This window comes from Dendrobates tinctorius, unplaced genomic scaffold (genome assembly GCF_039654945.1).
Source record: "Dendrobates tinctorius isolate UK_male_01 unplaced genomic scaffold, ASM3965494v1 ptg000129l, whole genome shotgun sequence".
NCBI classification, from domain to species: domain Eukaryota; kingdom Metazoa; phylum Chordata; class Amphibia; order Anura; family Dendrobatidae; genus Dendrobates; species Dendrobates tinctorius.
Window position 1 is genome coordinate 43518722 of NW_027361797.1, and position 23415 is coordinate 43542136.

At 45.6% G+C, this 23415-nt stretch overlaps 2 protein-coding genes across 2 annotated transcripts; one reads left to right on the forward strand and one right to left on the reverse strand.

Annotated features, from left to right (window-relative positions):
* Positions 1–268: 268 nt before the first annotated feature.
* Positions 269–2577, reverse strand: LOC141047767 (E3 ubiquitin-protein ligase TRIM39-like). Its single transcript, XM_073543054.1, has one exon. The coding sequence runs from the start codon at positions 1777–1779 to the stop codon at positions 469–471; it is 1311 nt and encodes a 436-aa protein (XP_073399155.1). The 5' UTR covers positions 1780–2577; the 3' UTR covers positions 269–468.
* LOC141047768 (THUMP domain-containing protein 1-like) lies at positions 2576–21803 on the forward strand. The gene is made up of 4 exons (XM_073543055.1): positions 2576–2830; positions 10210–10381; positions 15690–15938; positions 21225–21803. The coding sequence occupies exons 1-4, from the start codon at positions 2630–2632 to the stop codon at positions 21476–21478; spliced, it is 876 nt and encodes a 291-aa protein (XP_073399156.1). The 5' UTR covers positions 2576–2629; the 3' UTR covers positions 21479–21803.
* The last annotated feature ends 1612 nt before the right edge of the window (positions 21804–23415 follow it).

Consider the following 23415-nt stretch of genomic DNA (forward strand, 5'->3'; position numbering starts at 1 on the left):
TTACCTTGCACAGCGGTGCTCCTGACCACCTGATGAGCACCTCCATCCATTGTGGATGACTGGCTGTACTGCAGCTCCTGGCTCCATGGGAGTCCAGAGCTCTGATGTGACATGGGCTATGATGAACTAATCCTGGGGCCTCTCCATTGTCAGGATCAGTGGGAGGCCCCAGAAGGTGATAACTATCCCAACTATGTTCCATTCTTTCAGATAGAATTAACCATTTAATGATTAACAATTATCAATCAAGACAATTCACCCAATAATATTTCCATTTGGTTCAATCATTTATTCTGCATCCGATCACAAAAAGGCAAACAAAACCCAAAACATTACAACAGTAAAAATTCCCGCTATGAAAACCTCCATATTATATTATTAGAAGACATTGCGGATAACACACTATGTACAGATGCAGCATTGTAACAAGAAATAACAATTTACGATGTGACTTCGTTGTCAGCGGCCTCAGCTTGTGATTTTAACAGAGGCGCCATCTTCCAAATAGAAGATGACATGTAGGGGTTCAGTGAAGGATGCAGTGACCGTGTGTAAGTGTGTGACGTGGTCCTTTAGCTCATAGAAGGACAGACGCCCGGCCTCATAGTCTAAGAACACTCCAAGTTTTGGACATTGTGGCTTTACACCAATGCTTAATAAGCGTGAGTTGCAACCTACATCACATGCTTCCTCAGACATAAGCACATACCAAGATTTAGCATCAAACGTAAAATCAGCGTTACATCCTTCCCTTTCTACACTGGGATAACACATTCCAACTACACATTTTCCCATCTTGTTCCACTCTACCTCCCAGTAATGTCTTCCTGAGGAGAGGCCACATCTGCTTAAAACATGGGAGCAATTCATAAATCTTACTGACGATTGTGGCCTGTCCTGTTCTTCTGAATCTGTTGCAGTTTTCAAATCTTCTGATATCTTTATACAGTTATAAGCAGTGTCCACATCCAGCAATACGTCTGGAACTTGGATCCTGAGCTCTGAGGTTACATAGGTGAAAATATCCCTCATGGATCGGTGTAAGGTCAATGAGATCAGAACCTCATCCAGCTCCTCAAGAGAACTCACATCTCCTCCATCTCCACAAGTGTCCTCATCATCTTCATATCCTGTAATATTACTATCTTGTAAGAATGGTATTGGGTCAGTGACACGACACATCTCCTCCACATCATTCAATTTGTTGCACAGCTCTTGCTCCTCTACTTCCAACTTCTGGATCAGATGACGTATCCTAAACACAGTCTTTTCCTCTTGCCTGAAGACCTCGCTCAGCGCTTTAGCTTCTGCAGTTTCCAGTTGTTTCCTAATGTCCATAAATAACTTGCTGATGTTCTCCTTCTTCTCAGAGGCTTTCTGATGGACAGTCCACATATGATCCCGCAGATTTTGGACTCTGGTCTGAAGTTTAGCTTTTTGTGGGTTAAGATCATTCAGATAGTTCTTCAGTTTCTCCTTTCTCTTCTCAAAAGCCTCATCTAGAAGTTCCATCTTGTGACCCCAATGTTCACCAACAAAACAGCAAGACATACACAGACAAGCCGCGTCCTGCGGGCAGTAAAACCCCAGGAGCTTCTTGTGGAGAGAACATCTCTTGTGGCCAATTGAGAGAGTGGGTTCTATTAATATGTGATCCATCGTCTTATTGTGGATTGTCCGGTGTTTGTCACACAGAGAGTTCCCACACTGCAGACATGTTGTTACCGCCGGAGTGGATGCATCGCAGTAAGCACAAAAGATTTCGGGGGGTTCCTCCATATCAGCCTGAGAAGATAAGAAATGCTCCACTATATGCGACAGCTTCCTGTTCTTCTCTAGGGTCGGTCGCGCCGGATATTTTGCTCTGCACTCCGGACAGGAATATGCTCCAGTTACCTCCTGTATATCCAGCACACTCACAACACAGAAGCGGCAAAAGTTGTGTCAACAGCTCAGGTAAACGGGATATGTAAAGAAGTTCAGGCAAATGGGGCAGATCAGCTCGTCCTTCAGCCCAGCAGACTCCATTGTAGTGTGAAAAAGTCACAAAGCGGAAGCTTAAAAGTTTCCTGAAAGCCGGGGAGTTAAGTCCTAAAGCTCTGTAGGGTCCAGGCAAGACTACTGCTCACCTAAAGCTCTGTAGGGTCCAGGCAAGACTACTGCTCACCTAAAGCTCTGTAGGGTCCAGGCAAGACTACTGCTCACCTAAAGCTCTGTAGGGTCCAGACAAGACTACTGCTCACCTAAAGCTCTGTAGGGTCCAGGCAAGACTACAGCTCACCTAAAGCTCTGTAGGGTCCAGGCAAGACTACAGCTCACATAAAGCTCTGTAGGGTCCAGGCAAGACTAAATCTAACTTAAAGCTCTGTGTGGTCCAGACTAGACTGCTCACCTACAGCCCTCTGCAGAGTCCTGACTACTCTACGTCTCACTTTAAGCTCCGCAGCGCCCAGACTAAATGACTTCTCGCAGCGCTATCGTGGTCTCAAGCCTCCAGCAAACACGTGCATTGCCGCTTCCGGTCAGGAACTTCCGCATTGTGCTTGCAAGGCCCCGCCTTTTCCGGTGACGTCATCACTCGCCGCCGCAGCTGTGGACGTCGCGTTTATCTGTGCGCGCGCAAGCCAGGATGAGCGCCGAGGTCCAGAAGGGGAAAAAGCGAGGAAAAGCGCAGTATGTGAGCAACGCCAAGCGGCACCGGGGCGGCCGGCAGCTGGAGGTGGGCATGCAGGGCATCCTCATCACCTGCAACATGAACGAGAGGAAGTGTGTGGGGGAAGCCTACAGCCTGCTCAACGAGTACGGAGACCTGCTGTACGGCGCCGAGAAGGTGGGTGCCGCATGCGCCCTGTGTGTGTGTGTGTGTGTGTGCGCGCGGAACTACAACTCCCAGAGTGCAATGACGGCGGCAGATAGTGTGGGCATGCTGGGAGTTGTAGTCCTGTACAGCTGCTGGTGCTCTGCTGCAGCCTTGGGACGTGTGCACACTGCGGGGATTTACTGACGGATCAGGGACCAGTGTGAACGAGGCGCTTATTATATAGTAACATTATTATTCTGCTCAATTTGTTATTTCATTTTTGCAACGAGGTCAAAAATCCACAGCTTGTTTTCCATTTCGTGTGACTTTAGTCCTAGGCCCCGGTTACTTGCACTGGGTGCGGATTTGTTGAGCATCGGTGATAACTTGTAATATATATCGGTGTGTAGATCAAACATAACATTAATATTCAGTATGTGTAATATTGGGGGGGCAGTAGGACCCCAGCGGATGGCTGTAACGGGCCTCTGCCACACCCCGTCATTGGAGCGATGGAGCTCGTGCCTCTGCTCTATTCACTCTCTGTGTGACTGCCGGAGACAGCTGTGTATGGTGCCATCTCCGTCACTCAGAGCCACGGTCTCGGAATCGGCAGGGGCTCCTGGCTGTCGGACCCCCATCAATCCGTTCTCCTGAGAATAGGTGATGACTTGCGATGTTGGGAATAGCCATTTAAAAATGTGATCTTCTAAGAAGATCATAAAAGTGCAGATGTCTAGCCAAGAAGAAGAGTGATCGATGACCATGATTGGAGAAAAGTGAAAGACAGTTGACAGCACATCAGAAAAATATCAGGATTCCGCCATCATACAACATTTCAACCAAAATGGTCTTAATCAAGTATACACCACAGTAAAAATGACAGCCTTATAGTGTGAATGCAAACATGCATCAATCACCACTAAAGTACTTCCCAGCATCAATTAATGCAAATAACATACAAAATTAAAATTGTTCACAGGATTCATATAGTAATAATATATATATATATATATATATATATATATATATATATATATATATATATCTATCTAATATATAAAGCTCAAAGTGTGTATGTACGGGACAGGCATCCGCACCGTCGCAGCTACAGCCACAAAATTTGGCACAGTCACACGTCTGGACCCCGAGAGCGTTCTAAGCTATGTTGTGAGGCGAAATTTTAACCCCGCGTGTTCCAATTCACCAAACAATTTTGCCCCTATCTACATACTGGGGAAAAAGTGTGCGCGTGAAACCCTGCCCCTCATTATGATGTCATAATGCCCCTATTTGCATACTGGGGAAACTGTGTGCGTGTCAAGCCCCGCCCCTCATTATGATGTCACAATGGTTGACTATGGAATGGAGGATGTGTGATGGGTATATGGGCACTGGACTATGGGATGGAGGATGTGTGATGGGTATATGGGCACTGGACTATGGGATGGAGGATGTGTGATGGGTATATGCGCACTGGACTATGGGATGGAGGATGTGTGATGGGTATATGGGCACTGGACTATGGGATGGAGGATGTGTGATGGGTATATGCGCACTGGACTATGGGATGGAGGATGTGTGATGGGTATATGGGCACTGGACTATGGGATGGAGGATGTGTGATGGGTATATGGGCACTGGACTATGGGATGGAGGATGTGTGATGGGTATATGGGCACTGGACTATGGGATGGAGGATGTGTGATGGGTATATGGGCACTGGACTATGGGATGGCGGATATGTGTGATGGGTATATGGGCACTGGACTATGGGATGGCGGATATGTATGATGGGTATATGGGCATGGGACTATGAGATGAAGGATGTGTGATGGGTATATGGGCACTGGCCTATGGGATGGAGGATGTGTGACGGGTATATGGGCACTGGCCTATGGGATGGAGGATGTGTGATGGGTATATGGGCAGTGGACTATGGGATGGAGGATGTGTGATGGGTATATGGGCACTGGACTATGGGATGGCGGATATGTGTGATGGGTATATGGGCACTGGACTATGGGATGACGGATATGTATGATGGGTATATGGGCATGGGACTATGAGATGAAGGATGTGTGATGGGTATATGGGCACTGGCCTATGGGATGGAGGATGTGTGACGGGTATATGGGCACGGGACTATGGGATGGACGATATGTATGACCAGTATATGGGCACGGGACTATGGGATGGAGGATGTGTGATGGGCACTGGACTATGGCATGGAGGATATGTATGATGGGTATATGGGCACTGGACTATGGGATGGAGGATATGTATGATGGGTATATGGGCACTGGACTATGGGATGGAAGATATGTATGATGGGTATATGGGCACGGGACTATGGGATGGAGAATATGTATGATGGGTATATGGGCATGGGCCTATGGGATCGTGGATATGTATGATGGGTTTATGGGCACGGAACTATGGGATGGAGGATGTGTGATGGGTATATGGGCATGGGACTATGGGATGGAGGATGTGTGATGGGTATATGGGCACTCGACTGTGGGATGGCGAATATGTACTGTATGATGGGTATATGGGCATGGGACTATGGGATGGAGGATGTGTGATGGGTATATGGGCACTCGACTATGTGATGAAGGATATGTATGATGGGTATATGGGCACGGGCCCATGGGATCGTGGATATGTATGATGGGTTTATGGGCACGGAACTATGGGATGGAGGATGTGTGATGGTTATATGGGCATGGGACTATGGGATGGAGGATGTGTGATGGGTATATGAGCACTCGACTATGGGATGGAGGATATGTATGATGGGTATATGGGCACGGGACTATGGGATGGCGGATATGTATATGGGCACAGGACTATGGGATGGAGGATGTGTGATGGGTACTTGACTATGGGATGGATGATATGTTTGTGGGTATATGGGCACGGGACTATGGGATCGCGGATATGTATATGGGCACGGGACAAAGGGATGGAGGATGTGTGATGGGTATATGGGCACTGGACTATGGGATGGAGGATATGTATGACGGGTATATGGGCACGGGACTATGGGATGGCGGATATGTATGATGGGTATATGGGCACGGGACTATGGGATGGAGGATATGTATGATGGGTATATGGGCATGGGTCTATGAGATGAAGGATGTGTGATGGGTATATGGGCACTCGACTATGGGATGGAGGATATGTATGACGGGTATATGGGCACGGGACTATGGGATGGAGGATGTGTGATGGGTATATGGGCACTGGACTATGGGATGGAGGATATGTATGACCGGTATATGGCCACGGGACTATGGGATGGAGGATGTGTGATGGGTATATGGGCACTGGACTATGGGATGGAGGATATGTATGATGGGTATATGGGCACGGGACTATGGGATGGAGGATATGTATGATGGGTATATGGGCACGGGACTATGGGATGGAGGATATGTATGATGGGTATATGGGCATGGGACTATGGGATGGAGGATAAGTATGATGGGTATATGGGCATGGGACTATGGGATGGAGGATAAGTATGATGGGTATATGGGCATGGGACTCTGGGATGGAGGATGTGTGATGGGTATATGGGCATGGGACTATGGGATGGAGGATGTGTGATGGGTATATGGGCACTGGACTTTGGGATGGAGGATATGTATGATGGGAATATGGGCATGGGCCTATGGGATCGTGGATATGTATGATGGGTTTATGGCCACGGAACTATGGGATGGAGGATGTGTGATGGGTATATGGGCATGGGACTATGGGATGGAGGATGTGTGATGGGTATATGGGCACTCGACTATGGGATGGCGAATATGTACTGTATGATGGGTATATGGGCATGGGACTATGGGATGGAGGATATGTATGATGGGTATATGGGCACAGGCCCATGGGATCGTGGATATGTATGATGGGTTTATGGGCACGGAACTATGGGATGGAGTATGTGTGATGGTTATATGGGCATGGGACTATGGGATGGAGGATGTGTGATGGGTATATGGGCACTCGACTATGGGATGGAGGATATGTATGACGGGTATATGGGCACTCGACTATGGGATGGAGGATATGTATATGGGCACGGGACTATGGGATGGAGGATGTGTGATGGGTATATGGGCACTGGACTATGGGATGGAGGATATGTATGACGGGTATATGGGCACGGGACTATGGGATGGCGGATATGTATGATTGGTATATGGGCACGGGACTATGGGATGGAGGATATGTATGATGGGTATATGGGCATGGGACTATGAGATGAAGGATGTGTGATGGGTATATGGGCACTCGACTATGGGATGGCGAATATGTATGATGGTATATAGGCATGGGACTATGGGATGGAGGATGTGTGATAGGCCCGTGCCCATATACCCATCACACATCCTCCATCCCATAGTCCCATGCCTATATACCATCATACATATTCGCCATCCCATAGTCGAGTGCCCATATACCCATCACACATCCTTCATCTCATAGTCCCGTGCCCATATACCCATCATACATATCCTCCATCCCATAGTCCCGTGCCCATATACCAATCATACATATCCGCCATCCCATAGTCCCGTGCCCATATACCCGTCATACATATCCTCCATCCCATAGTCCAGTGCCCATATACCCATCACACATCCTCTATCCCATAGTCCCGTGCCCATATACCCATGGGATGGAGGATGTGTGGGTATATGGGCACGGGACTATGGGATGGAGGATATGTATGATGGGTATATGGGCATAGGCCTATGGGATGGAGGATGTGTGGGTATATGGGCACGGGACTATGGGATGGAGGATATGTATGATGGGTATATGGCCACGGGCCTATGGGATGGAGGATGTGTGGGTATATGGGCACAGGACTATGGGATGGAGGATATGTATGATTGGTATATGGGCACAGGCCTATGGGATTGGAGATGTGTGGGTATATGGGCACGGGACTATGGGATGGAGGATATGTATGATGGGTATATGGCCACGGGCCTATGGGATGGTGGATATGTATGATGGGTATATGGGCACGGGACTATGGGATGGAGGATAATTAGAATTTGTTATAACTAACCACAGTTAGTTACTATGCCCGGGCAGCGCCGGGCTCTTCAGCTAGTATATACAGAATCTCAGAAAGTAAGAAAATAACCATTTTCAAAGAGACTACCCCCTACCATGCATAATGGTAGTCATAGAAACATATCGGGATCGGACATGGCACCAAGATTGTGCACAACTGGTCCTCACACTGCAGGAGTTTATCCTCAGGAGGAATTATTTCATTTTTGGGGATGATTACTTCCTGCAGTTACAGGGCACCGCCATGGGGTCCAATGTGGCCCCCACGTATGCTAGCATCTATATGGCGTTGCTTGAGGAACAGTACATGTACAACTTCAGCTTCTGGCACCATGTCCGTGTCTCGTGGCGCTACATTGATGATATTTTTTGTATTTGGGAAGGAGAAGTGGAGGACCTGCTCAGGTTCCAGGTTGAACTTAATAATGTGTTCCCTGAGCTTAAGTTTACATTCACTCATTCAATGGAATGAATAAAGTTTTTTCATCTGGATTGGATGCTGTTCCCCTTCTTTTTTACTGATTGGAGAAAAGTATAGATTGACCCGGGGGCTCGTCCTGAGTCCCAGCTGAAGGCTATGTGCACACGTAGTTGGAAGTGCTGCGGATTTTTCCACACGGATTTGTAAAAATCTGCAGGTCAAAAGACCTGTGGATTAGTCTGCGGTTTAGCCCTGCGGTTTCACACCTCACAATGGAGAAGGTGTGAAACCGCTGCGGATTGTAACCCACGGAAAAATCCGCAGCATGTGCACAGCGTTTTTGGTTTTACCATTGCAAACAATGGTACTGTACAATGCAGCAGAAACGCTGTGGATCCGCAGCAGAATCCGCAAAGTGTGCACATAGCCGAAATCTCCTTTTCCACTCTTCTTGCTGTGGTTCGGCACCAGTCGGAACAGGGATTGAAGGATCCCGGGTCTGGAAACAGAGGGGGTACTAGTATCTATTAGACATGGCATAGCCTGTTGTGAGAGACTCCCACCCCCCCCCCCTTTATAGAGACTGCATATAATGACTGTTCAAACTAAATCTTGGTACTTCACGTTGGCCAATCATTTATATTCACCTCCACCTGCTTGGTTTCTCACCATCTCCACCCATTCTTCTTTGATTGTCAGCTCTGTCTTCAAAGAGCCAGAAAAAGATGGAGAAGAAGCAGCTGGTAGGAAAGTGGTATGAAAATGTCACATCATCAGAATATGACATCCCTTTCTGCTCGTTTTGGGTATGAATACACGGACCATCATCAATCATGAGAATTAAGGAAGAGTCAGACAACAGTTTTTAACTTGGTCAAGGATTTCACTGCAATGCACGGACTGGCCGACGGTGCTCCGTCCCAACCCGAGCATGTGACAGCTTTATGTAGTCCTGGAGACTGTAAGCCCACCAGGGCAAGGCCCACTCCCCTCTGTATCAGGCCGTCATTGTTTGTTCCTTGACTGTAATTTATATTTGTATTTTGTATGTAACCCCTTCCCATGTACAGAACCATGGAATCAATGGCGCTCCAGAATAAATAATGATTTCTACTCAGCTGTCACGCTCGATTAGGGAAAGCTGCCGGCCAGTCCGAGCATTACGTTGCGATAACCGCCCAAGAATCTTCCCTCCCTAGTCGGAGAGATCGAACTTCTCCATGCAGTGATTGACAGGTCTCCATGTACACACGTGAACAATCAACTGGAGTTGGGTGGGGAGAAGCCATCGGGGGGGGGGGGGTCAAGCTATCTTTTCGCTGAAATACTGCAGGGTTTCTCAGCAAATCATGCAGTCGGGCTGTGATTCAGGCTGCCTGTAGACAGCATTAATCTAATGACAGGTTCTGTTTAAAGGTTTGCAAGCCCTCTACAGTGTTTCCCTGCACAGTAGTTCTCTTAATTAGCCGTTTTCCTTTCAAGTGTCTTCACGTTATGATCAGTGTGGAGCTGACCCCTCAATCACTGCACGACCCTCCATCTCTGCAGGGAATAGCAGCTGACCCCATTCACTTGGAAAATGCAGCGCTGCAGCTTCCTGTACGTATGGAGTAGGTTTTCAGTTTGGATTTCTTGGCACAAGTCTGCTGCTCAGGATCATGGCCCGGGCCCGCGTTGGTGTTGATTATGGGCCGGGCCCGCGTTGGTGTTGATTATGGCCCGGGCCCGCGTTGGTGTTGATTATGGCCCGAGCCCGCGTTGGTGTTGATTATGGGCCGGGCCCGCGTTGGTGTTGATTATGGGCCGGGCCCGCGTTGGTGTTGATTATGGCCCGCGTTGGTGTTGATGATGGCTCTAACTTTTTCTTTCTTTCTTTCTCTATTGACAGCTCTGTGATAAAGAAGACGGACTCTCGGGCAGCGAAGATGACGACGACGTTGAAGCTACTTTGAAGAAAGAAGTTGACCAGATTCGTACATCAACTGAAAAGAATTTACGCAGATTTCAGTCAGTAGAAAGTGGCGCTAATAATGTTGTTTTCATTAGGACCCTCAATGTAGGTAAGACCACAGCCTTCCCACTCTGCATGACATGTAAAATTTGTGACTCAGCAGCGATCTCTCGATCTCTCTAGCGAGATCGCTGTGTGTGACGGGGGCTTTAGAGTCTATCAGTAACATGGAAAACAGAAGGGAAAGTTACTCCGGGGCTTTTTCTGGTCCAGTAACTTATTAGACCAGAAAAAGCCCGGGAGTAACTTTCCCTTCCCTTCCCCTCTACATGAATCCTGGTTATCTAAAGAATGGATTCTGATGACTCGCGCTCCACAACAATTGGGTGAGATTGTTCTATGTTATTTGTTTATTTAAATTAGCATATTTCTCACCCATTGCATGGTCTATTGTATTGATTCCCTCTACTTGGGTTTCGTCTATTTGCATTTAGATTGATCTGTTTGCTGTTTTGAGTGGCTTTTTATCCCTGGACAGCCTCAGGATCAAGTTTGCATTGTATCCAGTCTGATTGACATACAGAGAACTGGGATCATTTGTATTTTTCCTTTTGGACATAGAGATTTGTATCACTCTCTTTGTGGTTGATCATATATTTTGGCAACCAGTGTTCTTAACATACACTCCCTTTTGTTTGGGTAGCTTTTAACATGTCTTAGTAAAAGTTATGTTTTCTTACTGTCTCTTTGCTGATACCCCGTCTTTCTGTATGAGCCTCGCAGTAAGAACACTGGTAGAAGACTGGCGATATTCCTTTAATACCCTACTATTTGGAACATACTACCGTATATACACGTGTATAAGCCGACCCCCAACACCCAAATTTTGCCACAAAAAACTGGGAAAACTTATTGACTGGTGTATAAGCCTAGGGTGGAAAATGCAGCAGCTACTGGTAAATTTCAAAAATAAAAATAGATACCAATAAAAGTAAAATTAATTGAGACATCAGTAGGTTAAATGTTTTCGAATATCCATATTGAATCAGGAGCCCCATATAATGCTCCATACAGTTCTTGATGGCCCCATAATTTGCTCCATACAAAATACGCCCCATATAATGCTGCACAAAGGTAATGATGGCCCCATAAGATGCTCCATAGAATATATTGCTCCATAAAGGTTATTCCCCCATATGCTGCTCCATAGACTATATGCCCCCATATGCTGTCCCCATAAAGTGCTCCATATATTTTACCCCCATATGCCGCTTCTGCAAAAAAAAAAATGCCATACTCGCCTCTCCTCGCTGGGGGCCAGGTGTCGCCCCAGCACCTGAGATATTCACCTGTCCTGGGTCGATCGCTGCTCATCGCTGTCTGCTGCGTCCTGTGTCAGTGACTGTTCAGCCAGCAGAGGGCGCAGCGTGCACTAACCACGTCATTGCGCCCTCTGCTGGCTAAACGTCACTGATACAGGACGCAGCAGACAGCGGTGAGCACCATGGGAACAGGGACAGCTCTCCACCCTTCTGTCAAGATCACACCTCACCACTTGTGCCCTCGACCCACTCCCGTCTCACCTCATCCCTAACTTGGCCACAGTCTTCATCCCATCTGTAACACACCTCTTGAACCTTACACTTACAAATGGTGTCTTTCCCTCATCCTGCAAACATGCCTCAATCAAACCCATCCTCAAAAAGCCCTCCCTTAATCCATCCTCTGTGTCTAATTATTGCCCGATATCTCTTCTCCCTTACGCCTCAAAACTACTGGAACAGCATGTATATCTTGAACTGTCCTCCCACCTCTCCTCCTGTTCCCTCTTTGACCGGTTACAATCTGGCTTCCGACCGAATCACTCAACTGAAACTGCCTTAACTAAAGTCACTATCGACTTATTAACCGCCAAGAGCAAGCGACACTACTCTGTCCTCCTTATCCTGGACCTGTCCTCTGCCTTCGACACCATGGACCATTCCCTCCTGCTACAGATTCTCTCATCTCTTGGCATCACAGACTTGGCCCTATCCTGGATCTCATCATACCTAACAGACCAAACATTTAATGTCTCCCTCTCACACACCCACCTCCTCACCTCGCCCCCTGTCTGTCGGTGTCCCTCAAGGCTCTGTCCTAGGACCCCTACTACTCTCCATCTACACCTTTGGCTTGGGACAGCTCATAGAATCCTACGGTTTGCAGTATCACCTCTATGCCAATGACACGCAGATCTACCTATCTGGACCCAACCTCGCCTCCTTACTGACTGAAATCCCACAATGTCTGTTTGCTATCTCAGCCTTCTTCTCTGCTCGCTTTCTCAAACTGAACATGGACAAAACAGAATTCATCATCTTTCCCCTATCTCACTCCACCCCTCCACCAGACTTATCCATCAATGTCAATGGCTGCTTTCTTTCCACAGTCCCGCACGCTCGGTGCCTTGGGGTGATCCTCGACTCTGCGCTCTCTTTCAAACCACATATCAAAGCCCTCGCCTCCTCCTGCCGCCTCAATTCAAATTTATTTCCCGGATCCGCTCATTCCTCAACCACGAAACCACAAAAACACTAGTGCATGCTCTTATCTCCCGCCTCGACTACTGCAACCTCCTACTCTCTGGCCTCCCCTCTAGCACTCTGACTCCAGTCCAGTCCATCCTACACTCTGCTGCCCAACTAATCCACCTGTCTCCCCGCTATTCCTCAGCCTCCCCCTGTGCGAGGCCCTTCACTGGCTTCCTATTGCCCAGAGGCTCCAATTCAAAACCCTAACCATGACATACAAAGCCATCCACAACCTGTCTCCATACATCTGTGACATGGTCTCTAGGTACCTACCCGCACGCAAGCTTCGATCATCTCAAGATCTCCTTCTCTACTTCTCCCCCCCCCCCCCCTTATCTCTTCTTCCCACAACCGCATACAAGACTTCTCCAGTGCTTCCCCCATACTCTGGAACTCTCTGCCGCAACACGTCAGACTCTCACCATCAACGGAAACCTTCAAGAAGAACCTGTTCTGACAAGACTACAGCCTGCAATGATCCTCGGTCTACTGAACCACCGCACGATCTGCTCTACCCTCTCCTACTGTATCCTCTCCCATCCCTGTAGACTGTGAGCCCTCGCGGGCAGGGTCCCCTCTCCTTGTGTACTTGTGTGTCCCTTGTCTTACACGTTTATTATACTTGTCTATATTTCCCCTTTTCACATGTAAAGCGCCATGGAATAAATGGCACTATATAAATGCATAATAATATCGAATATACTCACCCCCTCCTAGCGCGGTGTCTGCAGCCCGGCTTCTCCTATGGGTCTCCCTTCCTTCAGCGGTCACGTGGTACCGCTCATTAAACTCATAAATATGCACATATTCATGAGTTTAATGAGCGGTACCATGTGACCACTGAAGGAAGGGAGACCGTAGGTGAAGCGGGGGGGGGGGGGGTCGGTATGGTCTCTGACACCTCCGCCGACCCCCAGGTATATGACTCGTGTATAAGCCGAGACGAGAGGGGGACTTTCAGCCCAATTTTTTGGGCTGACAATCTCGGCTTATATTCGAGTATATACGGTAAGTGTATTTTAATTGGAGCTTGGCACTGATTAGATAGGGGTACTCCCATCATTTTATCATTCATTTGGTAGACCCCCCCCCCCCCTGGTGAACGGTTGACTTTGCAGGGGAGGACACAGACACCCAGATTTTCCCAGCATAGATTTTCCCACATTCGGGAATAAAAAGGGAATCCAGCAACTCACTGCCACATCCACAGGTGATGTCCATGAGCCACTTGCCAGGTCTTGGTTTCCCTGGGCACGTTTTATTAATTGGCATCCAATAACGCCACCATCTGTGCACAGGTTGTGTCAGGTATTGCAAGCTCTGCTCCATTGCAATGAATATTATGACACAACTTGTGGACAGGTATGGCACGGTTTCTGGAAGAACGTAACCATGTTTTTCTAACACGTTCAAACTCTTGGCGCATAATGATGTCCTTGTACATCAGTGCTGGGGTCACCATGTGTGGAGGGGTCTCGGGAGCAGAGCTTTCTCCACATGTGGTAGATGCCGACTGTGTTGTATAGCTGGCACCTGCATCTAACAGCTGCGGCCGGAGCTGAGCTCTAATTGCTGCTGTTAACCATTTAGATGCTGCTATCAATCTCCAGTGGCAAATAAAGTAAGCGTTTGCTGGTGCACATATACACTGGCTCCCATTGGCCCCTCGTGATGCACCGAGGGGCTACCATGGCAGCTGGAGGTCTGTTGCGGCCTCATAGGAGACTGTGATTTACTGTCGTATATCGTATAAAAAATTGATGATCGCTGTTCCCTAAAGGGGAATAAAAAAAACTAAAATAAAATCATTACTTTATCCCTCCAATAAGAATAGAGATTAATAAAACACATTTGGTATCGCCATGTTCATAAAAGTCTAGTCTGTCAAAATGTGAAATTAACCAGTTTATGAACTGGTCACTTCCTTTCCTCCTTGACGAGGTATATTTTTGGGTTTCATCGTACATGTGCTTTAAATGGTTCTATCATTTTTTTTTTTTTTTTCTCAATTGGCTATTCAGATGGGTTTTTTTTTTTTTTTTGGCGACACAGGGCTTAACTTTTGTGTAATTCTTATATTTTTTCTGCTGTTATCGGAGGAAACTAAAAAAATAAGATTTTTTTTTTCTTCTACAACCTCAAATGACTGCTTATTACTACTTATATATATAAATTGGACATTTTATTGATGAGGTGGGACTAGAAACTGATATAGACTGGCAATTTTTATTAATGCTTTTTTTTTTTCCCATTTATTGTATCAAACATGCCCCCTCCCATAAAGTGTTAAATGTCATTCAGCGTGCATTTGAATATATCAATATGTTAGGTTTTTTTTTTTTTGCAGATTCTTTCTGTAACTGGGGCTGGTATTATTAGCCCCAGTTACAGGGAAATATCAGTTTCCAGGCTGCATAGTGGAGCTCTTTGGGTTTCCGATTCTCTCCCTACACCTAGTAATCACATGTTCTCTGGGTTCGTAGGAGGAAGCGCTGTTGGTACTTCCTAATCTGTATATACAAGGGCTAATTCAGTGCAGTGTGTACAGAGATCGAGTTAAATAAACCATGTTTTTCTCCTCTCTGGGACGTCTGGCTGTGTCTGACAGCTGCTTCCCACAGCAACATGATCTCATGCAAGATGGTTAGACTGCAATGACGTGTCAGTGCCGGGATGAGTGCACACTGCCCGGACATGCAACGTCTATGGGCCGCCCAGATCTAGTTATTCAACCCATATTGTAAATGCTGTAAAGAGGAAGAAAAAAATAAAAATGGCAAGATTCTGTTTATTCAGTCACAACACTTCCCTTCTACTTTTAATATTTGTGAATTCTGTTTTCAGAGCCGGAGAAGTTAGTTCACCACATTTTAAAGGATCTGAACTCTACGAAGAAGAAGAAGACACGTGTGATCCTTCGTATGTTACCCGTCACCGGTACTTGTAAAGCTTTCCCCGAGGATCTCAAGAAATACGCAGAGACTTTCTTCCATCCTTGGTTTAAAGCTCCCAACAAAGCAACTTTTCAGATTGTGTACAAGGCAAGAAATAATAATCACATGAACAGAGAGGAGGTCATAAAGGACCTGGCAGGTGAGAAAGCATGGTGGCATCCGTGTGTAGTAGCATGCCATCCTGACGTGTCATGTGTGCTGTATTATAGCGGTGCAAAGCTTGCTTCACAAGCAAAAATTAATAACGAGCATGTCCGACACTTGAGAGCATGAACAAAAATATGTAGGCTGCTTAAATTTCCCCTTTAGCAGGGAACATGAGAAGGGACACTGAGTTGTTGTGGACAGGGACAAGTTGGCATTCAATCAATCAGGTAAGTGGCACACCCAGAAAATTAGTTAGCTGAAGATGGGTGCTAGTTCCTCTGAGCTCCTGTAGACCAATAGTCGAAAGAGTGAAGGAACTGCACACCTAAAGCCACATGGACATGCTCCAGATGGGATTTATTCACAGTACTCGATATCCAATGGTTACACCACGGTAAGCGCAGCATTAGTTAACGTTTCGGGTGAAAAACCCTTCATCAGACGTATAGGCTCACTGCATATGGGTTAAGGTGATCCAGGGTGCCGGGCGGGGTTCCTCCAAACAGGGACCATATCGAGGCCTTGATATAACCGGATAATGGTTGTGCCCATTTGAGGTAAGCCCAACCTTACACCCTGGGTTCTCTCAACCTATAGGCCATGAACATAGCCTTTATTTCTGATGAAGGGGTTTTCACCCAAAACGTTACGTAATTGGATATGCAATGCTGTCAATAAATTCAAATTTAAGAATCTTCACATGAGTTTTATGTGGTAAGTTCTTTCACTCTGTCTACAAGTTGGCATTGTATAAAACCATATCATTATTTAGCTGACACTGTGAATGCCATTAAAAAATTCAAATGAACACTAAGGAAGAAGATTCTTTATTTAACCCCTTCACCCCCAAGGGTGGTTTGCACGTTCATGACCGGGCCAATTTTTACAATTCTGACCACTGTACCTTTATGAGGTCATAACTCTGGAACGCTTCTATGGATCCCGGTGATTCTGACATTGTTTTCTCGTGACATATTGTACTTCATGTTAGTGGTAAAATTTCATTCAAATAACTTGCGTTTATTTGTGAAAAAAATGGAAATTTGGCAAAAATTTTGAAAATTTCGCAATTTTCCAACTTTGAATTTTTATGCCCTTAAATCACAGAGATACGGCACACAAAAAACTTGATAACTAACATTTACCACATGTTTACTTTACATCAGCACAATTTTGGAACCCAAATTTTTTTTGTTAGGAAGTTATAAGGGTTAAAAGTTGACCAGCGATTTCTCATTTTTACAACACCATTTTATTTTTAGGACCACATCACATTTGAAGCCACTTTGAGGGGTCTATATGATAGAAAATACCCAAAAGTGACACCATTCTAAAAACTGCACCCCTTAAGGTGCTCAAAACCACATTCAAGAAGTTTATTAACCCTTTAGGTGCGTCACAGGAATTTTTTTGAATATTTAAAAAAAATGAACATCTAACTTTTTTTCACAAAAAAAATACTTCAGGTTCAATTTTTTTATTTTACCAAGGGTAACAGGAGAAATTGGACTGCAAAAGTTATTGTGCAATTTGTCCTGAGTACGCTGATACCTGATTTGTGGGGGGGAACGACTGTTTCGGCGCATGGCAGAGCTCAGAATGGAAGGAGCGCCGTTTGACTTTTTCAATGCAAAATTGGCTGGAATTCAGATCGGACGCCATGTCACGTTTGGAGAGTCCCTGATGTACCAAAACAGTGGAAACCCCCTACAAGTGACCCCATTTTGGAAACTAGACCCCCCAAGGAACTTATCTAGATATGTGGTGAGAACTTTGAACCCACAAGGGCTTTACAGAAGTTTATAACATAAAGCCGTACAATTAAAAAATCATATTTTTTTCCACAAAAATGATCTTTTCACCCTCAATTCTTATTTTTCCAAGGGTAACAGCACCCTAAAAGTTATTGTGCAATTTGTCCTGAGTACGCTGATACCCCACATGTGGGGGTAAACCACTATTTGGGCGCATGGCAGAGCTCGGAAGGGAAGCAGCGCCATTTGACGTTTTTGGCTGGAATTGAGATCGGACACCATGTCGAGATTGGAAAACCCCTGATGTACCTAAACAGTGGAAACCCCCCACAAATGACACCATTTTGGAAACTAGACCCCCCAAGGAACTTATCTAGATGTGTGGTGAGCACTTTGAACCCCCCAGTGCTTCACAGAAGTTTATAACGTCCGGGCGTGAAAATAAAAAATTCGTATTTTTTCCACAAACATGATCTTTTAGTCACCATTTTTTTTATTTTCCCAAGGGTAACAGAAGAAATTGGACCCCAAAAGTTGTTGTCCAATTTGTCCTGAGTATGCTGATACCCCATATGTGGGAGAAAACTACTGTATGGGCACACGTCGGGGTTCGGAAGGGAAGTAGTGACGTTTTGGAATGCAGACATTGATGGAATGGTCTGCGGGTGTCATGTTGCCTTTGGAGAGCCCCTAATGTACCTAAACAGTGGAAACTCCCCACAAATGACCCCATTTTGAAAACTAGACCCCCTAAGGAACTTATCTAGATGTGAGGTGAGCACTTTGAACCCCCAAGGGCTTCACAGAAGTTTATAATGCCAGGGCATGAAAATAAAAAAATCGTATTTTTTCCACAAACATGATCAATTATTCCCCAATTTTTTTATTTTCCCAAGGGTAACAGGAGAAATTGAACCCCAAAAGTTGTTGTCCAATTTGTCTTGAGTAAGCTGACACCCCATATGTGGGAGAAAACTACTGTATGGACACACGTCAGGGCTCGGAAGGGAAGTAGTGACGTTTTGGAATGCAGACTTTGATGGAATGGTCTGCGGGTGTCATGTGCGTTTGGAGAGCCCCTGATGTACCTAAACTATTGAAACTCCCAACAAGTGACCCCATTTTGGACACTAGACCCCCCCATGGAACTTATCTAGATGTGTGGTGAGCACTTTGAACCCCCAAGTGCTTCACAGAAGTTTATAACGCTCGGACGTGAAAATAAAAACATCATTTTTTCCCACAAAAATGATATTTTTGCCCCCAATTTTTTATTTTCCGAATGGTAACAGGAGAAATTGGACCCCAAAAGTTGTTTTGCAATTTGTCCTGAGTAGGCTGATACCCTACATGTGGGGGTAAAACACTGTTTGGGCGCATGGCAGAGCTTGGAAGGGAAGGAGCACCATAGGACTTTTTCAATTCAGAATTGGCTGGAATTGAGATCAGACGCAATGTTGCATTTGGAGAGCCCCTGATGTGCCCAAACAGTGGAAACCCCCAATTCTAACTCCAACCCGAACTCCAACACACCCCTAACCCTAATCTCAGCCCTAACCCTAGCCCTAGCCCTAATGGAAAAATGGAAATAAATACATTTTTTTAATTTTATTATTTTTCCCTAACTAAGGGGGTGATAACGGGGGGGTTTGATTTACTATTTATGGCGGGTTTTATTTTTGGCAGCTGTCGCACGCTAAAAGACGCATTTTATTGTAAAAATAGTTTTTGCATCACCACATATTGAGAGCTATAATTTTTCCGTATTTTGACCCACCGAGTCATGTGAGGTCTTATTTCTTGCGGGACGAGTTGACGTTTTTATTGGTACCATTTTCGGGCACGTGACATTTTTTGATCGCTTTTTATTCCGATTTTTGGGACGCAGAATGAACAAAAACCAGCGTTTCATGAATTTCTTTTGGGGGAGTGCGTTTACACCGTTCCGCGTGCGGTAAAATTGATAAAGCGGTTTTATTCTTCGGGTCAGTACGGTTACAGCGATACCTCATTTAGGTCGTTTTTTTATGTTTTGGCGCTTTTATGTAATGAAAACTATTTTATATAAAAAAATAATAATTTTTGCATCGCTTTATTCTGCGAGCTATAACTTTTTTTTATTTTTTCGCTGATGATGCTGTGTGGCGGCTCGTTTTTTGCGGGACAAGATGACGTTTTCAGCGGTACCATGGATATTTATATGCGTCTTTTTGATCGCGCGTTATTACACTTTTTGTTTGGCGGTATGATAATAAATCATTATTTTTTGCTTCGTTTTTTATTTTTAATTTTTTAGGGGTTCGCTAAAGGGGTTAACTAATGGGACAGTTTTATAGGGCGGGTCGTTACGGACGCGGCGATACCTAATATGTGTACTTTTATTGTTTTGTTTTTTTTTTATTTTCAAAAAATGAATTTATTGGGGAATTTTTTTTTTTATTTTTTTTTTTACTAATTTATTTGGCTTTTTTTTTTTTTTTTTTTTTTTTTTTTTAAATTATTTTTACACTTTTTTTTTAATTTTTTTTTTTTTACTTTATTACATAGTCCCAGGTGGGACATCACTGTCCTGTGACAGATCGCTTATCTGTCACATCACAGATCACTGTGACAGATCAGCAATCTGTCACAGGCAGTGCACAAGGCTTCCTCATGCCTGCGCTTTGCAGGCACTGAGGAAGCCAGCTTCCTCCAGGCCCCCGAAGGCCCCCGTCGCCATCTTGGATCCGGGGGCCTGGAGGAAAGGAGTCCCCCGCAGCAGCGCTGCACATTGCGCTGCCGTGGGGGGCTCAGGGAAGCACGGAGGGAGCCCCCTCCCTGCCGATGCTTCCCTTTAACTCCCGGTACACCGCGATCATGTTTGATCGCGGTGTGCAAGGGGTTAACGTGTCGGGGGCGGTCCGTGACCACCCCTGACACACAGTGCCGGGTGTCAGCTGTGATAATCAGCTGACACCCAGCCGTGATCAGCGGCGCTCACCACGTGGGCGCCGCTGATCGCGCTAGACGTACTATCCCGTCCATGGGCATAGGGGCCCAGGTCCCATGGACGGGATAGTACGTCTGATGTCAGGAAGGGGTTAATTTCCCAGGGAAGCATTGCATGGCCCCAACCTGACACTCTCCGAAAAGAGATTTTTTTGGCACTTTGACCCCTTACAACAAAAAAAAAATTTCTAAAGTTGCTATTTTCTCTTCATACAAACTGAAAAAAAGGTGACAAAGTAAAATGTTCCTGTTTAAGGGTGAGTGCACACTTTCCGGATTGTGCTGCGGATTTGCAGGTAAATCCCCTGCGTTTTGACACCTGTACAATGGAACAGGTGGCAAAACGCAGCGGAATCCGAAGAAAGAATTGACATGCTGCGGATTTAAAACCGTGGAAAAATCCGCAGCGCCTGCACTGCGTTTTTAATTTTGCATTGCCCAAAATGGTACTGTACAACGCAGCAGAATCCACAAAGTGTGCACACAGCCTAATTAAAAAAATTTTCTGGATTGACTGACACAGTTTTATGTTTTAGGACTAGTTGGGAACATGAATCCAGAGAATAAGGTGGACCTGACCAACCCTGAGTTCACCATTGTAGTGGAGATTATCAGAAACGTCTGCTGCCTGAGTGTGGTGAAGGACTACACCCTGTTCAGGAAGTATAACCTACAGGAGGTGATAAAGAGCACCAAAGAGGAGAAGCCACAGGAACCAGCCGGGGATGCTGGAAAAGAGAAAACACAAGAGCAAAGCAAAGAGGACCCTGCAGTGGTCGGAGACACCTAAAAACCACGTACATGTAGGGCCCAGGAGTCAGCAAAAATCCCAAGATTTTGTGGATTTTAAGACCAACCTGTAATTTGTCAAGCACAAAAAACAGTTTATTGGTTTAGTAACATAAACCCCTTTAGCTGCTGTTTCCCCCCCCCCCCTTTGTACATTTTTGCCCCCCCTCCCCCCTCCCTTAGAGCAGCGCTTGAAATTAGTGATTTTCTGATTTTAGTAAGATCATGGTGCACATGGATGATTTGGTCTTTGTGTTGCTTTCCAGTTATGTTTACTATGGCATTAAAACTGGGTTCCTGTGGGAAAATAAAGTTTTATTTTTTAATTTTGGGTAAGTTTTTATTTAACAATGTGAGTGATGGAACCCAGAAACCTTTTACGGCACCAGAAGATGTGGTCTGCAGAGCTCAGACACCTTGGCATGTGTTTCGTATCCTTGCTTCTTCAGGAGTGGAGAAAAGAATAGAGGTTGTCCACTACTTTAGCTTCCTTATGGATAGGTCATCAATGTCTGATCGGTCGGGGTCCGAAACCCAGCACCACCGCTGATCAGCTGTCCTAGGTATCGGTCGGAAATGCTCACTTGCAGAGCTGGCTGTCTTCTGAGCATGGCTGCAGCTTGGGACTGCACACCTGCCTCCTATTGATTTGAATAGGAGGCGGATGTGTAGTACACTGCTGCGGCCACTATCACAAGACAGCCACGCTCCACAAATGAGTATTTCCGGCCGGTCGCTGGCACCGAGAACATCTGATTGGGTTACTGGATGTTGGACCCCAACCGATCACACATTGATGACCTATCCCACATTGATGACCTATCCTATGAAAGACTGGGTGTGAGCTCCCTTCCTTTTTTTTTTTTTTTTTTTTTTTCAATCAGAAATGTTGAATAGTTCTTCTGATTAGCTATGTCACATACCCCATGCACAGGGCATTGCAGTAGCTTAGGTGTCCATGGTGATAACCACTAGCAACTGTATGAGTGGTTGTAACCTTCGATGCTCGAGCTACTGCAATGCCCTGCACATGGGGTAAGTGACATATCAGATCAGTAAAGATATACTACATTTCTGATTTGAGGTATTTGCTAATATTATTATTACACCTACTATATATTGGGATGGGATATTGGAGATGGGAATACCTCTTTAAAGCTACTTGACAAAATTAAAAAAAAAAAGCAATCTTATCTAAAAATACATAAAGATATTAAATTCACAATGTATGGACAATAGATAGATATCCTGCAGATATATAATTTCATAACCCCCCTATATACACTGCTCAAAAAATAAAGGCAACACTTACACAACACAATATAACTCCAAGTAAATCAAACTTCTGTGAAATGAAACTGTCCACTTAGGAAGCAACACTGATTGACAATCAATTTCACATGCTGTTGTGCAAATGGAATAGACAACAGATGGAAATTATTGTCAATTATCAAGACACCCTCAATAAAGGAGTGGTTCTGCAGGTGGGGACCACAGACCACATCTCAGTACCAATGCTTTCTGGCTGATGTTTTGGTCACTTTTGAATGTTGGTTGTGCTTTCACACTCGTGGTAGCATGAGACGGACTCTACAACCCACCCAAGTGGCTCAGGTAGTGCAGCTCATCCGGGATGGCACATCAATGTGAGCTGTGGCAAGAAGGTTTTGCTGTGTCTGTCAGCGTAGTGTCCAGAGGCTTGAGGCGCTACCAGGAGATAGGCCAGTACACCAGGTCCTTCATGGTATGGTTAAGCACATTGGAGGACCAGCTAAAGGAAGATCCGTATGCGGAGGCTGCGGAAACTGCACTGCCAATGATTAAGGGAGCAGCGGCTTTTTTGGCAGATGCATCGGCCGATTCAGCTAGGCTGGCTGCAAGATCTCTAGCATTGTCAAACGTGGGCCGCAGAGCGGTCTGGTTAAAGAGCTGTCCTGG

Coding starts and splice junctions, on each gene's coding strand:
- LOC141047768 (XM_073543055.1), top strand. CDS start 2,630: ATGAGCGCCGAGGTCCAGAAGGGGAAAAAGCGAGGAAAAGCGCAGTAT. Junction 2,831..10,209: donor TGCTGTACGGCGCCGAGAAG/GTGGGTGCCGCA, acceptor CTCTATTGACAG/CTCTGTGATAAAGAAGACGG. Junction 10,382..15,689: donor CATTAGGACCCTCAATGTAG/GTAAGACCACAG, acceptor TTCTGTTTTCAG/AGCCGGAGAAGTTAGTTCAC.
- LOC141047767 (XM_073543054.1), bottom strand. CDS start 1,779: ATGGAGGAACCCCCCGAAATCTTTTGTGCTTACTGCGATGCATCCACT.